Source organism: Sciurus carolinensis, chromosome 5 (genome assembly GCF_902686445.1).
Source record: "Sciurus carolinensis chromosome 5, mSciCar1.2, whole genome shotgun sequence".
Classification (NCBI taxonomy): domain Eukaryota; kingdom Metazoa; phylum Chordata; class Mammalia; order Rodentia; family Sciuridae; genus Sciurus; species Sciurus carolinensis.
This window is the reverse complement of record NC_062217.1, coordinates 158,280,471-158,298,496: the sequence shown is the minus strand read 5'-3', so window position 1 is coordinate 158,298,496 and position 18,026 is coordinate 158,280,471. Positions and strand designations below refer to the sequence as shown.

The following is an 18,026-nucleotide window of genomic DNA, read 5'->3' as shown; positions in this document are numbered from 1 at the left end:
AAATCAATGAACTAAAAATCAGAGAAATAGGGAAAAATAAAACCTTAAGAGGAGCAATAAAACTGATACACCTTTGATCAGAATATTGGGGAGGGGGAGAAAATACAATTTAACAATATCAAGAATAAGAGAGGTAGCACTACTACAGATGCTGAAGATATTAAATATAAACAAATGTTATCAACTTTATGCCTTTAATAACAAATGAAATTAACATAATCCTTAAAAAACACATGACCAAGTTTGCTCCAGAAGAAAGTGATAAGCAGAATTGCCCTATAACCTTAAAGTAACTGGAATTGCTATATAAAGCCTTCATATAAAAGAAAACTCCTGACCCGACATCTTCAACAGTGAATTTTACCAAAAGTAAAGGACTAAATAATGCCAATTTCACGTAAAATGTTCCAAAAATGGAAGAGGAGTATTCCCAACTTACTGTATGTTGGCCAGCAATTACCCTGAAACCAAAACTAAACAAAGACAAGTTCTATAATGTTATATGTGAATATATTTATTCCAAAAAAAAAAAAAAAAAAAATCGATGAATCTGATTTTTAAAACTTCTACTCAAAGTACTTTTTTTCATTATTTCTTCTTGGAAAGCAATTTTACTCATATTATCCTATCTGGGTTTTAGTCAAGTTTAGGAAATCAGTTTAGCATAAAATTACATTTTATTAATGTCTTTATTGCATTACACCAATATTCTCTTTCTAGGATTTCTAGTTTTCTCATGATATAACTTTTCACTTGTTTTACATTTATGCCCATCTTTTTGTTCATATTTGAGGGAACTTCTATTTTATCCTATGGATCACTATTTTTGATCTTTGTGTTTACTATATTATACAGTATGTTCCACTGAATTTAATTGGCAAGCATATTTCTAAGACTTGTATTTTATTCATTGTTTCCTTTTTTAATCAGTCTGATCATGTTTTATGAATACAATCATATTCTTTCTATGCTTTTTTCCTTCCAGGATCACTTCTCTTTGTTCATCATGGCCATTTTAATACATTTTAAAGAAAGAAAATTAGGAAAATGTTGTTCTTGGTTCCTACTATATTGAACCATGAATATCAATCTCATATAGGAAATTTGATAGAATATTCACTATGACTATAAGAACAATTCATTACATGCTACACATGATCTTGCCTTTCAGAGAAGCATTCAGTTAAGTAAACCAGAATATTTAACCTATTACCACTACAAATAAGAATATGACAGAAAGATCCATGACAAGAATTCAGGAAAGCATAGGTTCAATGGATAGTAGTTATAACTAATTCTCAGCAAGCTTTTCTGTACATAGTTGTCTCATATAATCCAATTTTTAAATTCCTTAACAATTTGTTTGATAGGTAATTTGAGCCATCTGATTAAAAAACTCTAAAAACCATCTTCCAAAACAAAAATTAGAGAACTAACAAGAACTAAATACCAGACCATAAACAAACAAAAGACTAAAAATTTGGAGAGCACTTTCTTAACCTGCAGTTAAAAGGCTGTCATGTTTGTAGCAAAAGTCAAATCTAGGGCCTGATAGGAGTAGGACCACTCATGGGTGTCACCTACTAATAAAGGTGAACTAGATATAAAACAGTCCTCCAATTCTTTGCAACAAACTTTTGCAGAGTTAAACACCTAATGGACCAGAAAAATCTCAGGCCATGAACATGGACTGGTTATAGTAGACCCCCTAGGTACCTGCCACAAGCAAACAAAAATCCTTCTGGAAAAGGTAAGACCATCCTAAGTCTCAAACAATTCTGTAATAGCATCTCTGAAATATTTATTATTAAAATTATATAAATTAAATACATATTTTTCTAAATAAGCATTATAGTGTTCTTATGTTACACCAATAACTAAAAAGTCATTACAATTTTTAAAAAATACCTTTTCTGTTTGTAGAAATTTATGGACTTTTGAAAAAAACAGTATGTAAATATAGAACAATATCGTGGTCAGCTCAAACTTTTTGCAGAGTGGTGAAGTCTTCAAGACATCTCTTTTCTTACCAACCCCTCAATACTGCAAAGGAGCAATCTTTAAACTATATTGGCCATGTTTAAAAAACTAAACAGTAATGATTTTTTTTACTATGGCCTACTTTAGCAAAGGGACCTTCTCCATGTAATATTCTGAAATAAAAAAACAAAAATCCATCCTTTTTATAATAAGCTATAATAAAATATATATGCAACTTAATATTCCATATAATCCAACTGAGTTCATTTCCTAAAATTTAATTTTCTTGTCAAGAAATGGAAAAGATTTCAAATATGGTCTTAAAAGTCTTACTACTTTTATAGTTCTTTGATAATTTCTCATTTGTTACCAAAATAGATCAAAAATAATCCTATAAATATTTAGGTAGCTATAAAGAAACAACAATATCTTCTTTCTCCTCTCATACCAATAGTATCTGGGAGGTCTAGTAGTTCATTGTGCTGCAAGTCAAGGTTGGTTATCTGTGTGCAGTTTCCAATCTCCTTTGGAAGGTGTTCAAGTTGATTGTGAGCTACATCCAGCGTAATGAGGTTACATAATTCACCTGCAAATTGACCAACATAATAATTTAATAAGCATTATTGAATAATGTATCAGGTAATACCAGTAAGGAAATAAATTTTATTTCTAAACATAACTGGAAATATTATATAGGCAAACTTTATTTCAGAATGGTAAATCAGTAAACATACTTAGATTTTAAGTAGAAAAAACTTTATCATAATTACATTCCTTCTGAAAAAGTTAAAGTTGAACACAAAATTTGAAACTGTTATTTCAAAATGACATAAAATAGAATAATAAAATAAAAGTATTGCTTGTAAATGATTACTTCACCAATCTGGGTCATGTGGGGGTTTTTCCCCCCCTTTTTTATCCTGAAGATTGAACTCAGGGCCTCACATCTATTAATAATGTACTTTACCACTAACTACCATCCAGCCTCCATGTCATATATTCGTAGCAAATTCAACTACAAATGTTGGTTGACATAGTCCAAATTTCAAATGACTTCTCAATTTAGTAGAACTTTATTTAAGAGGACAGAAAATAAAAGTAATATTTCTCCTGTGCATTCTAGTTAAATTATTGAGGCACATTATCAAGCTACATATTATAAATGCAGAATACAAAACTTAAGATACGTAAATTGCACTTCAACAAATTAAAACCTTTTGTGCATTAAAGAATACTATCAAGAGAGTGAAAAACGCACACCACAGAATGGGAGAAAATATTTGCAAATTGTGTATCTGATAAGGGATTCAGAATATATAAAGAACTACAATAAAACAACAATATAACCAAAAAACTCCAAGGAAGATAATTAAAAAATGGACTCAGGACTTCAATAGATATTTCTCCAACTATATATAAATGGTCAACACATGAAAAGGTACTCAACATCTCTAATCATTAGGGAAACTCCAATCAAAACAATGAGATACCCAACTTCATATCCATTAGAATGACTACTATTTAAAAAATGGGGAAGCAGGGGGTATCGCAATACCAGATCTTCAACTCTACTACAAAGCAATAGTAACAAAAACGGCATGGTATTGGTACCAAAATAGAAAGGTGGATCAATGGTACAGAATAGAGGACACGGACACAAACCCAAATAAATACAATTTTCTCATACTAGACAAAGGGGCCAAAAATATGCAATGGAGAAAAGATAGCCTCTTCAACAAATGGTGCTGGGACAATTGGAAATCCATATGCAACAGAATGAAACTAAACCCATATCTCTCACCATGCACGAAACTAAACTCAAAATGGATTAAGGACCTCGGAATCAGACCAGAGACCTTGCATCTTATAGAAGAAAAAGTAGGTCCAGAGCTTCAACATGTCGGCTTAGGACCAGACTTCCTCAACAGGACTCCCATAGCACAAGAAATAAAAGCAAGAATTAATAACTGGGATAGATTCAAACTAAAAAGCTTTCTCTCAGCAAAGGAAACTATCAGCAATGCGAAGAAAGAGCCTACAGAGTGGGAGAAAATCTTTGCCAATCATACTTCAGATAGAGCGCTAATCTCCAGAATCTATAAAGAACTCAAAAAACTCTACACCAAGAATGCAAATAATCCAATTGACAAATGGGCTAAGGAAATGAATAAACACTTCACAGAAGAAGATCTACAAGCAATCAACAAACATATGGAAAAATGTTCAACATCTCTAGTAATAAGAGAAATGCAAATCAAAACCACCCTAAGATTCCATCTCACCCCAATTAGAATGGCGATTATCAAGAATACAAGCAACAATAGGTGTTGGCGAGGAAGTGGGGAGAAAGGTACACTCATACATTGCTGGTGGGGCTGCAAATTAGTGCAGCCACTCTGGAAAGCAGTGTGGAGACTCCTTAGAAAACTTGGAATGGAACCACCATTTGACCCAGCTATCCCACTCCTTGGCCTATACCCAAAGGACTTAAAATCAGCATATTACAGAGATACAGCCACATCAATGTTCATAGCTGCTCAGTTCACAATAGCCAGATTGTGGAACCAACCTAGATGTCCTTCAATTGATGAATGGATAAAGAAACTGTGGTATATATATACAATGGAATATTACTCAGCCATAAAGAATGATAAAATTATGGCATTTGCAGGCAAATGGATGAAACTGGAGATTATCATGCTAAGTGAGATAAGCCAATCTCAAAAAACCAATGGACAAATGATATCGCTAATAAGTGGATGATGACACATAATGGGGGGTGGGAGGGTTAGTGTTAGGGTTAGAGTTAGGGTTAGGGAGGGGGGCAAGAATGGAGGAAGGAAGGACTGTATAGAGGGAAAAGAGGGGTGGGAGGGGTGGGGGGAAGGGAAAAAATAACAATGAATCAAACAACATTACCCTATGTAAATTTATGATTACACAAATGGTATGCCTTTACGCCTTCTGCAAACAGAGAAACAACATGTATCCCATTTGTTTACAATAAAAATAAATAAAAATAAAAATAAAAAATGGGATGTCTACTATCAAAAAATATTAAGTGTTGGTGAGGATATGAACAAACTGAAAATTTGGGCATGGCTAAAGGGAATATAAAATGGTTCTGTGGAAAACTGTACAGTAGCTTCTCAAAAACTTAATATACAATTAACATAATCCAGCAATTTTATTTCTTTGTATAGACTGAAAAGAATAAGCAGAGCCTCATTTCTCTATATCAAGGTTCACAGCATTTTTCACAATAGCAAACAGGTGGGTATAACCCAAATGTCCATCAGTGAATGAATGGCTAAACAAAATGTGGTATGTAGTAATGATGCAGTATTACACAGCTTTTTAAAAGAATAAAATTCTGATAGATGCTAAACATGAACTTTGAAGACATTATGCCAAGTACAATAAGCCAAATATAAAAGGACAATTATATGTATCTACTAGTAGGAGTAGTTAAAATAATCAAATTCACATAAAAAAATAGTGGTTACTAGTTTCAAAGGGAAAGGGGCAATAATTTCAGTCTCAGGTGATGAAAAAGTTCTGGAGATGGGTAATGGTGATGGTTGCAGAACAATGTGAATATACATAGTACTACTGATCGCTACACTTCAAAATAGCTAAAAGTAAATTTTATGTTATGTGTATTTTGTAACAATAAAAAAATTATGGGACACAGCTAAGCCAATGCTAAGAAGGAAATTTAGAGCATTAAATTTTTATACTAGAGGAAAAAAAAAAAGGAAGAATTTTCAAATCAGTAAGTTCATTTTTTAAATTTTATTTTTTACCATTTTGATTCATTGTACACAAATGGGGTACATCATTTTGTTTCAATGGTTGTACATGATATAGATTCATACCACTCGTGTAATCACACACGTACATAGGGTAATGATGTCTGTCTCATTCTTCATATCCCCTCCCTCTCATTTCCCTCCACGTAATCTAAAGTTCTTCCATTATTTTTTATTTCTTTTTTGTTGTTGTTGTATATGGACAGAATGCCTTTGTTTATTTTTATATGGTGCTAAGGATTGAACCCAGTGCCTCACAGATGCTAGGCAAGCACTCTGCAACTGAGCTACAGCCCTAGCCCCTCAAATCGGTAAGTTCTTATCTCAAGGAAAGAAGAAAATAAAAATGAGCCCAACCAAAAGAAATGAGTATAAATCAATAAAACTGAAAACAGGAAAGAATTACATATTCAATGTTAATAAACACTGATTCTTTATGGAAAAAGACAATATTGTTAGCCCTCTGGCAAGACTTAGACGTAAAAAAACAGAAGACACATACTACAAATATTAGCAGTAAAACAGCAATGAATAAGTCTTCAAAAAGAAAATATTACAAACTTTATCATCATAAATTCAAAAACTTAGAAGAACAATTCCTCAAAACTTACAAGTTACCAAAACTCAAGCAAGATGAAAGAAACCTTAGTAGTACTTTAATCATTAAATAAACTTTATTTTTTTTTATTTTAATTTAAAAGTTCCCCTCAAAGGAAATCCTATATACCAATGGCTTCTTTGGAGGCTTACTGATGCTTAGAAAAGAATAGCAATTTTATGCAATCTTTACCCCCCCCAAAAAAAAAAAAAAAAAAAAAAAAAAAAAACAGAAAAAGACTGAACATTTCCAAACTCAGAGCAGCATTACCTTGATATTAAAAAGACAGTACAAAAAGGGAAATTATAGAGCTATCTCTCTCTCTCCTGATCAAGTGAGATTAATTCCAGATATACAACGTGGCTTAACATTTGAAAATCATTCAATGGAATTCACTCTATCAACAGTCTTAGGAAAGTAAACCATTTAATGATTAATGGAAGGAAAGTATTTGACAAAATTAAAATGCATTCATTCAACTAACAATTACTAATTAGGAATATGTGGGAAATATCTCGATTTGGTAAAGAACTTTTATATAAACTTACAGCTGACTTTTGTTTTCTAGCCTGACATGTAAAGAACTTGGAAGTCATCACTCCTGACCTCAAAACAAGCAACGGAATGAAAAAACTGAAGATCAACAACTCCTTTTGCATACTTCAGAGACTTGAGGAAAAAGGGCAAACTTATGACCCCTAAAGTGTAGAGAAATGTAAATACAAAAATTTAGCGTGTACCAGGAGTAGAATCCATGGCTGGAGCCTCACATGTACAATTAAAAGATAACTGACTAGTTGATGAAAACTGCATGTGGAATAGTTGATGAAAACTGAGTGGAATATATAAGAAAAAGGGGAGTGTGGGGTCCTCCTGCCACTCACACTTTGATGAGTTTTACCTGCAGAAGTCCCATTCCAGGTTATCAAAATGAAGAGGAAAAAATTACCTCCTACTTTACCTAGGCATAAAAAGCTGCAGAAAACCAAAGAAACATTTTTTGAAAGAGGCTGGAGGGGGAGGGGAGATAAATCTCCTTATGTATAGAACAAAAAAAAAAAAAAAAAAAAAAGAATTACAGACTTTTCTCCAGAAACCACACAAAAAATAAAGGGAAGTGACAGATAAATAGAGAGTATCTTTTCGTTTCCTTTAAGCAATCTATCAGATAACACTGTTCAAAGTAGTAATACATTCGGGTGATTATAGTTTACAATTAAATGAAATGGCAGCAACGTTAATAAGGGAAAGATGGGAGAAATGGGAATAATCTGTTATAAGGTACCACTTCATTAGTAGTAAATGTATACTACAAAGCCCAGGATGTGCACACACACAAGATGTATAATCGATACACTAAGGAGAAAGAAAATATAAAAAAAGTCAAAGACAGAAAAAGTAGAAGATATAAAAAGAACAACTTCAATTCACAACATAGTAGTAAATATAGTCAATAATCCTATTAAATCAACTAATTCATATTTAAATATAAATGTTAACTAACAAAGTGAACAAAAAAATCCACTCTTTTAAATATAAATACTAGTAGATCAAAAGTAAAATGATAGGTAATAAATGCAATGCTAACATTAATGAAGACAAAGCTAGAATGGTTATAATTTCAGACAACACAGATATCAAAGCAAGGAAAATCATCAGGGATATAAAAAGCATTACATAATAATAAATGAACAGAACAATTCTCTAAGACATAGCAATCCTTAGAGCATATGTACTTATCTTCTCTGTGACTATTACAATGTTTAGTGCAAAACATCATACTAATTGAAAGAATGAAGATAACTGAGGAAACTTTTGGATACTAACACTTTTTTTTTTTTGGCGATGCTGGGGATTGAAACCCAGGGCCTTGTGCTTGCAAGGCAAGCAACTCTACCAAGTGAGCCATCTCCCCAGCCCACTAACACTCTTCATATCCAGAAGGTGATCTGCCATCACCTTCTCCAAAAACATAATAATTGAAGATGTTTCAATTCCCACAAAATTTACACTAATCTAAAGAAAGGTACATAAATCCAAAAGTGTAAAGGGACCGGACAATTAAAGTAAACTGGATGGAGAATATGCTAACTTTAGATCATAAGGAGCCAGTGTGATTCAATTCAGGTTAAATTACTATTTGCAGAACTTCTCAATCTGAGCACTGACATTTTGGACCAGATAATTTGTTACAGGAGGCCGTTTTGTGCATCAGCAGTATTCCTGCCCTTTACCCACTGCACACATGAGTCATGACAATCAAAACTGTCTCCAGACACTGTCCAAATATCCTCTGTTGAAACATTGCCAAAATTGCCCTTTGATAAAAATCACTGCTACATTAGAATGAAAGCTCAATGCTGTCCAATCTTCATCCTTCTCAAGAGAAACTAGAAGTATGGATTTCCAAATAAAAAAATTCTTAAATGCCAATAATTCATAGGTTAAAACGGAACAAAACACTATTATCAGTCATCTGTGCATTTATCTCATTGCTCAGAACACAAGTTTAACACCTCCAAAAGCAAACAGATTATTAACATTTTCAGACAGGAACATGACTTTACCATCCAATATTAAAACTAAGGAGTTTTTATAAATTAGTATATAATCACCCAGACTCAGATTATGTCAATAGGTAATTTAAATAAGTCCCTTTTGACTTGTGTAAATCATGTGATAACAATTATTTTGAGCCTATATTCTCCCTAGAAAGTTATCCTTGAGCAATACAAGTTTATCAGAAATTCATGTTCATACTGACACATTAAACAGTGTCACCTTAGTACACTAATACTTCTTTCTCACAACCTAGTAATTCCTAAAGGTATTAAAAATGTTTAAAACATAGGAATGTAATTCTAATAGCATAAGCACACAAAAATAACATTTAAAAATTTGTTCTATGAGCCCATGAACAAATTATATAATATTCAAAGTTAAATCTGAAAAATTTTAAAGATTTTCTCCAACATCCATGCCTAAATGTTAAGAGACACTTAAACTCTTAAAAACTTGAGTTTTCTTCAATAAAATGGATCTAATAACTTCGAAGAAGTTTATGTTTTATAAAGTCTCCCTAAAACTTTAAAAATATTTTTTAAAGTAATTCAAGATTTCCTACTTAATGTGATTAAAACATTTTTTAGTGGGAGGGCTAACACGGATTTTAAAACCTCTTTCATTTGACTTGGTAACTATTCAAGCTCTTCTTGTTCACATTCAAATAATCAGAAATATTTGAAAATTTAAATAAATTCTATAACAGATGGTATATAAGAACCTATACTATATTTACAAGTAATACATATTAAATATTTAAGCAATAACATGTGATAGCACTATTTCTATACACTGTCCAGTTATCTAATACTTTTAAACACTTGTTTCACCACATGATCCAGATACTGTAAAAAATAAAACAAAATGTTAAGTCTAACCCAGATGGTTTTAAAGGACAATAACCAATGATGTGTCTCTGGTTAGTTTCCTGTGTGAGAAGGACTGTTGTTAAGTGAATGCATCATGCTCTCATACTGATGATATCAGTTACCAAGATTATCCACTTTATAAGTCATTCCATACTTACTAAGAAATATGCTGAGTTTAAATTAGGCTCCCAACATAAATTTGCCTAAAGAGAGAATAAGAACTTCATTCATTCTTCCATTCTACAAATGTTTATTTAGTATCTACTATGTTCTATGTTCTATTCTTTTACCTTGGGATACTATGGAGAATAGAAACAAAATTCCTGCCTTCATAGAACATTCTAACAAGGAAAACAAATAACAAATAACCAATGTCAAGAAGTATTAAGAGCTCTAAAAGAAAACATAAGAGCCTAAGAATGTGACGGGGGAAGAAAGATTATAGACATGCTCATAGTAGAGAAAAGTAATCCAGATGAAGCAGCATTTGAGAAGAGGTCTGCATAAAAGGAAGGAAGAAGCAATGGGAATATTCGGAGGAAAGGTATTCCAGATTGAGGGAACGGCAAGTGCCAATACTCTAATGCATGACAGTAGAAAACTGGTAGAAGATGAAGTAGCCAGGAGTTACAGTCACTAAGGTTTGCTGGCCAACATACGGACATTAGCTTTGAATATGAAAGTAGTATTAGAGATACTAAGAGTGGTGTGTTTTATTTTGTTTTCATAATTAATAGACTTCATTTTTCAGAGCAATTTTAGAGGTTTGCAGAAAAACTGTACTTCTCTACAGTTTCCCATATTCTTAACATCTTACTTTAGCATAGTATTTATGTTCAGTTTATGAACCAACAGCATTATGATTAATTAAAGCCAGTAATTTACACTAGTATTCACTTTGTTGTCCAGTTCCATGATATGTAATATATATTACATATATACAATTACAGTATCCTATGGAATAGTTTCACCACCCTAAAAATCCCACATTTCTCCTATCAATTCACCCTTTCTTTCCTCCTCCAGAGCCCCATAACCATTGATGTTTTAGTTTCACTTTCGTCAGAATGTCATATAGTTGGACTTATATAGGATGTACCAGATTAGCTTTCACTTAGCAATATATACCCAAACACCCCCCCGCTGCAATTTCTTTCTGTGGATTGCTTATTCATTCCCTTACTAAAGGACATCTTGGTTGCTTTCAATTTTCAATGTGGCAAATAAGTTGCTAAAAACATTCATGTGCAGGTTTTGTGTGGACATATATTTTTAATTCATATGGATAAATACCTAGAAACATGTCTGACGGATCATATGTTAAGACTATGTTTACTCTGTAAGAGTGCCAAAGTGTGTGTCTTCTAAAGTAGTTGTACCATTTTGCATTCCTACTAGCAATGAATGAGAGTTCTCACCAGCACTTGGTTCTAACAGTGCCTTGGAATTTATCCATTCTAATAGGTGTGCAGTGGTAGTGGCCACCTTGTAAAAGTAGAGCTTACAGGATAATGATGTAACAGTGTTGCTTTCAAAAAGCTTAAAAATTATGGAAAATTATGATCTCTACAAAAATATATTAAAAAGCACAATGCTATAAACAAAGAAAGTTCACACATCAGTGTGCATACATACATACACAAAGTTATGGGTAAATAAGAGAAGCAAGATTTTGGCTGAATAGGTTGGGGTATGATATACTTAAATAAAAGATGTGCAAAACTACATAAATATTCCAAAATAAATGTGATGGGAAAATGGAAGCCAAAAAATTAAAAGCTCAGCAATTTCATTGCCAGGTGAACTTGTTTAATAGAAACAAGTTCATATGTTTACCAAAAGACTTATATTATCCCTAATGTAGTTGTATTATTTATATCAGCCTCAAATTAGAAACTGCCAAAGAACATTAGAATGGTTAAATTGTGGTATGTTCAAATTATTGGATATTAGGTGTAATCAAATGAATAATTTTTACAGCAATATAGATTAAAAAAAATGCCAAGTGGAAGATGTTAGACACTAAACATACATATATTATGACTCTATTCACAAACAAGCAAGTAAGATGAATATATATGCAGAAGTCAAAATACCAGGATACCCTTGATGGGGATAATGAGTTAGGTAGTGATAGAAAGAAGGGTTCCTTTGATGGTCTTGATGTTCTGTTTTTCAATTTGAATACTGATTATATGATTTGTAAACAGTATTGCATTGCACATTTGTGACAGAAGCATTTTTTTTTTTTAATAAACATACTTCAACCAAAATTTAAATCACAGGCACTAGCCAAGTCCTTCCTTTGAACTATGGCAGGGGGAAAAAAAGGCATCTGTAAAATTTGCAAAACATGAATAATCAACATACTGTAGTGAAAATATTTTCTGACTGCACGGAAGTTCTCTAAAGACTAAAACAATTCTATTTCGAAATGTTATATTATTTTTGTTTTGTCCTGCCTTTAGAGGAGGCAAAGGTTGCAGGCTGTATCCAAAACTTTAAATATGACATGACAATGCCCTATTCAGACAATGAAGTGTGCTGGACATATTTTTTCCTAAATGATGTCAACATTAACTAGATTTATATTGGGTATACTCCTATTTCCACTTTATGTGATTCAAGAAGACAGTGTTTAGCCTTCAAAAAGCAGTGAAACACATGACATCTAATGTTTAAAAGTTAGACAACCGAAATGTAAAGCTTATGTTCACCAAATAAGAGCAGAGCAGTTTTAGGGGCAGAAAAGTTTTCTCAAACTTTTAGATACTTCAGTAATTAAAAAGGTTTAACATCAAATTTCTAAGGATTACCTCTTGTTTTCCTAGTTTCCCTAGGACCATCTCAGGTAATAAAATGCAAATTAAAATTTTGGACCACACTGATAATCAAAATGCTGCTCTAAAGTCTGTTCTCTCTTAGATTTGAATGGATGGACGGTAGAAGGTAGATTAGGAAACAGTATAAAGCATAAGCTAGTGCAGTTAGCTCACATGAAATGATGTGAAGGTCCATACTAAATTAACAGCAGAGGAAGTGATATGAACAAGCTAGTGTAAGAGCTACTAAGAGAGGAAGAATAAACAATAGAAAGAGGATAGCACAGTGTTTCTCAAACTATATATAGTGAAAGTCCAGGTTTTACATACCCCACCCCACAACACACACACCCACCAACTGGTTGTGGACATCTCTTCCCCTTTCTAGTATGGGGACTGGGTTCGGGGCACTACCACTTAATTACATTCCCAGCCCTTTTTATTTTTTATTTTGAGATAGAGTCTTGTTAAGTGGCCTAGATCTAAAACTTGTAATCCTCCTGCCTCAGCCTTCTGAATAGCTGGGATTACAGACATGCACCACTGTGCCTAACAAGGACCAAAATTTTTTAAAACACCAAATCACAAGTTTGAATGTGTTACTTTTAATGTCAAATTGTTATACAAGATTCTAAATGCTTACTTTCAACTTCTCTTCTTAATTTGCAGCAAACTGGTAACAAGTAGTCTAGCATCTTTCTGGTGATTTGGCCATATCTAGACTAGGATTAAAACAGAAGAAAAATCCTCTGATTTCAAGATATTAAACCTAAGTTGATGGAGAAGATAATGATTCAATTTGGAAAGAAATCAACTGAAGGGAAGAAAAGTAAGGAGATAATATTTGGTCATGCTAAATTTGAGATGAGTGAGACATCCAGGTAAAAATATCTAGTGGCTAATTAGGAAAAAAATAAAATATGCAGTCTAAAGAAAATATGTTAAAATATTTTGCTCCAAGCAGGTATTAGGTAAGTATCTGCAAATACTGAGCCTTTGACTAATGATAATAGTGGAGTCTTGTGGATAATTTAAAAACTCTATAAATATTTAAAAATCGCTGTGAAAAAGCATACAGTAGTTACACTGGAAGAAACTCAACACTTGAAAGGGAACTACAATAGGCAGACTTCTAAGATAGCCTACAATGATTCTGCCTCATCAATGGTAATTTATACTGATTAAATAACTATCCTTCCCTTGAATGTGAGAACTCGGCAACTTGCATCTTACCAATAAAATAAGGCAAAGTTAAGGGGGATGTCCTATTTGTAGTTATGTTACAAAAGACAGCGACTTCTGTCTTGCCAGTGCTCTACACATTTTTCAGCTTGCACCCCCTGATGAAGCAAGCTGCCATGGAAAGGAACTGAATCCTAACAACTATGTGGCCTTGAATATGGATCTTTACCCCGATGAACTTTCAGATACTATCTGAGCCTTGGTTACAGCCTTGACTGAGAAATCTTATGAGAAATACTGAATTAGAAGGTTGAATTAACCTACATTTGATTCCTGAACCAAAGAAACAGATAATAAATAATGGTGTTCTTTAAGAGTGATGTTTTAGAATAATTTTATATAATAGGTAACTAATATAGGAATAATAGAAGATCCACATTTTTGTTATGAAGATACTCAAAATGCAGCCTATGTAAAATAAATCAAGTCAAAAAGCCAGAGTTCTGATCCTCTGAGAAGCCAGAGGACAAAGTTCAGAGTAGCTGCAATTCAAGGTTGGAAACCCTGAAAAGGAAAACACCATGAAGAATGGAGTCACAAAATCTTCAGTACACACACCTCAAATTCTGATTCCTAAAATAAATATGTGCAAGAGGAGACTGCAAGGAGAGTGAGGGGAAAACAACAGCTCAAAGGCTAAAAGAGCTGAGCAAATTATTTCGATAGCTGCCAATTATAGCACATGAGAGTCTAAACTTCAGTCCTACCAAGTTGGAAGCTGGTACAGACCACATCAAGACTAAGGAATTTGTGCTAGGTTTAAGAACAGAACTAAATAGAACCACCCTAAGAAGAACTAAATCCAAGTCTGCATTGTTGAGATGACTCAATAGTAATTTAACTATCAAGCAAAACACACTTTCCCCCTTTTCAGAGGATAATAAGGTAATCCATACTCATTACAATATCATCCATTTATCCCATTACTAGACTGACTTCCACTTATGGCCATGATGAAACTAGAAAATGAACAAAATATGTAAGAAAATGATATACAGATAGTAGAAAAACATGACTGTGCTCTCTGATATCACTGGAAAACTATATGAATCTATGGTTGACCCTGGTTACTGTCCAGAGGCACTTTGATATCACAAGAAAGCAGAAAAGAAATGCTGAAAAAAGGCCACTGTGTTGTGGCAAAAGACTCAAGTTTAAGATGGTCAAGGTGGCTAGATTTTTGGGAAGAATTTCAGAATGAACAGCAGCAAATAGATTTATGTAATCTATAGAATAAGTCCCTTTCAGTTTTTGCCTTAATTCTGGTCTGCATATATGTGAAAATAAATTATAAGCAATCTAAATAATTTGAAGTAGTCACGCAAGGCTGGGAACTGTCTGGATTCCCAACACTGGGAAAGACCTTATAACAGTGTATTAGGGAGAGCTCTCAGAAAGGTATCATCTTAGTAGTGGGACTAAATCAGATGTAGACAAAAAGCTGCTGAAACCACAACAAAGCTTAAAAACAAGCCATATAAGGATTAAACTGACTCCAAAGTAACTAAACTGTAAGCCAGAACAACAATCAACACTGTTTAATACAACAAAATCTAAGAATAATGTAAAAATTATAATACTGATATCCAATTATTATCCAGGCATGAAAAGAAACAGAAAAATATAACCCCCAAACAGGAGAAAAATCCCCCCATAACAAAATAAACAAAAACAAGATGATGGAACTAGGAAACAAGGATATTGAAAAAGTTACCAAGAAAAAGCTCTGTTATATGCAAGTCAAAAGAAAACTTGAACAAAAATGACTCCAAAATGAAATGTACAGAAGTGAAAAATATCAGAAATGAAAATTTAATTGCATGGGCTTGAACAGTAGATTTAGATACTGAATAAGAAACAACAGAAAAAAATCTAAAATGCATGCATGTGGGCACACACTCAGAGGAGAAAAGCACATCAATGACCTTAAAAACAATATAAAAAAGTTCAAGACGACAGAAAAGAAATGAATGGTCCAAAAAATGGGGGTAAGTTGCACAAATAATGGCCAAATTTTAAAAATTAATAAAAGCTATAAACTCACAGATCCAAGAGGCTCATAAACTCCAAGATAAGAGTAACAGCAAACCTCTTGTCAAAACTTGGGCAAGCCAGAACAAGGAGAAATCTCTTTAAAATAAGGGGGAGAAGAAAAATAAAAGGAAATTGTCAAGCTAAAATTCTATATCAAGAAAAATAACTTTTAAAAGTGAAGGCAAAATAAGGACTTCACACAAAAGCTGAGAGAATTCATTATGTGCAGACCTACACTACATATATTATTCTTTTAATATATTAAAAGAAGTTCTTTAGACAAAAGAAAATTATTAGTTAGAAAGTCAAATACAGAAAGAAAGTATTTAAAGTGGTAAATAAGATACTTCTCATTAATCTTTTAAAAGACCACTGAAAAAAATGATGGCATGTCAAAAAGCACAAGAATGAACTGAGAGTTTACAGTAACAAAAGAATAATTTGAGCAAAAAAAATGTATAAAAATAGTGGATTAAAATCCACAGAATGGAAAAAATGAGTCAAAACTGATAAGTAAATGATATAGGATAGTTCTTCCTTACAGAATTCACATTAACAAATGGAATAAGGGAATATTTTAAAAAACCACCATTACAATACTGTAATAATTGTTGCAGGAAATATCCACAATAAGTGCTAAAAAATGTGACCAAAAGATTAAGGAAAATCAACATATTTGCATTGGCTAAAACGAGCATCTCCCAAGATAATTATTAATTAAAAAGAAAAAATATTAACTTTAAAGTGGAGAAGCACAGAAATCGCATTCACCAGTAGACAAGGTCAAAAATCACCAGTAAACTAGGCATGGTGGTGTACACCTATAACCCCAGCAACTAGGGAAGCTGAAGCAGAAGGATGGAAAAGTGGAGAATAGTCTCAGAAACTTAGTGAGGACCTCAGCAAATAATAAAGACCCTGTCTCAATATATAAAAAAGGGTTGAGGATGTAGCTTGTTGGTAAAGTGCCCCTGAAATCAATCCCGGTACCAAAAAAAAAAAAAAAAAAAACCCAACCGATATAATTCATTGATAAGGGCAATCACTACTGTTTTTTTGTTTTGTTTTGTTTTTTGTTTTTTCAGCAAAAACAAACTTAGAACAAAAATACCATGGAAACCAAAAATGAGTGACACACTCCAAATTATCTGAGCAGTGCTTTTTAAAATATCAAAGTCATATAAGAAAATGAAAGACTTTTAGTACTTTGACTAAAAGATTCAGTCTTTCAAATTGTCACAGATCAGAGGAGGCTATAGCCACATGACTATCCTGACTATTAAATGTAACATGGGCTTTTGAAACAGAAATTGGACATTAGATGAAAAACAAGTGAAATTAAATAAAATTTGTAGTTAAAAGTATTGTACCAATGTTAATTTTTGGTTTTGATCATTATACAAGGGTTACACAGGATGTTAACATTAAGTCAGGCTGGGTGTAGGATATATGAGAACCTACTGATTTTAGAGCTCTTCTGTAAATCTGAAATTTTTTCAAAATAAAAAAATTAAAGATAATTTAGAATTTAAAGCAAAATAACAGCAATGTGTTGTTATGGAATTTGTGATATCTAGAGAAATGAAATATGAAAGGAAGAAAACTTCTGTCATGTGGTTCTCAGGAAATATGTGAGGTAGTATATTGCTTGAATGTAAAAATGTGTCAAGTTATTGCAGATACTAGAGTAAATAAAGAAAAAAATAACAAAGATGTATAACTAATAAGCCAACAGTGGAGAAATGGAAATTACAGAAAATACTCTAAAAGAAGGCATAAAAGGAGAGGAAAAAAGAAATAAATAACTATCAGACAGGATAAAAACACAAGATCTAACTACATGCTGTCCATATTACATATAAAGACCCAAAAAGTTGTTAAAAAATAAAAAAAAGATGAAAGGATATATATATAATGCAAACATCAACCAATAAGGAAGCTGGATCAACTGTATTAATATCAAATAAAATAGATTTTAGATAAAGAGTACTACCCAAGGAAAAAAACAGTTCATAGTGATAAAATGGTTACCTCATCAGAAAAAAAAATTCCAAATATATATGTAACTAATAACAAAGTTTCAAATTTTAAGATACAAAAAATTGCC

General features: G+C 32.5%; 1 protein-coding gene across 5 annotated transcripts in view; it reads right to left on the bottom strand.

Annotated features, from left to right (window-relative positions):
* Positions 1–18,026, bottom strand: part of Shoc2 (SHOC2 leucine rich repeat scaffold protein) — an 84,965-nt gene that overhangs the window by 28,087 nt on the left and 38,852 nt on the right. For all 5 annotated transcript variants that reach the window (XM_047552809.1, XM_047552808.1, XM_047552812.1 and 2 more), the window contains exon 3: positions 2,429–2,566. In XM_047552809.1, coding sequence (XP_047408765.1) covers positions 2,429–2,566 — 138 coding nt within the window. The remainder of the gene's footprint in view (positions 1–2,428; positions 2,567–18,026) is intronic.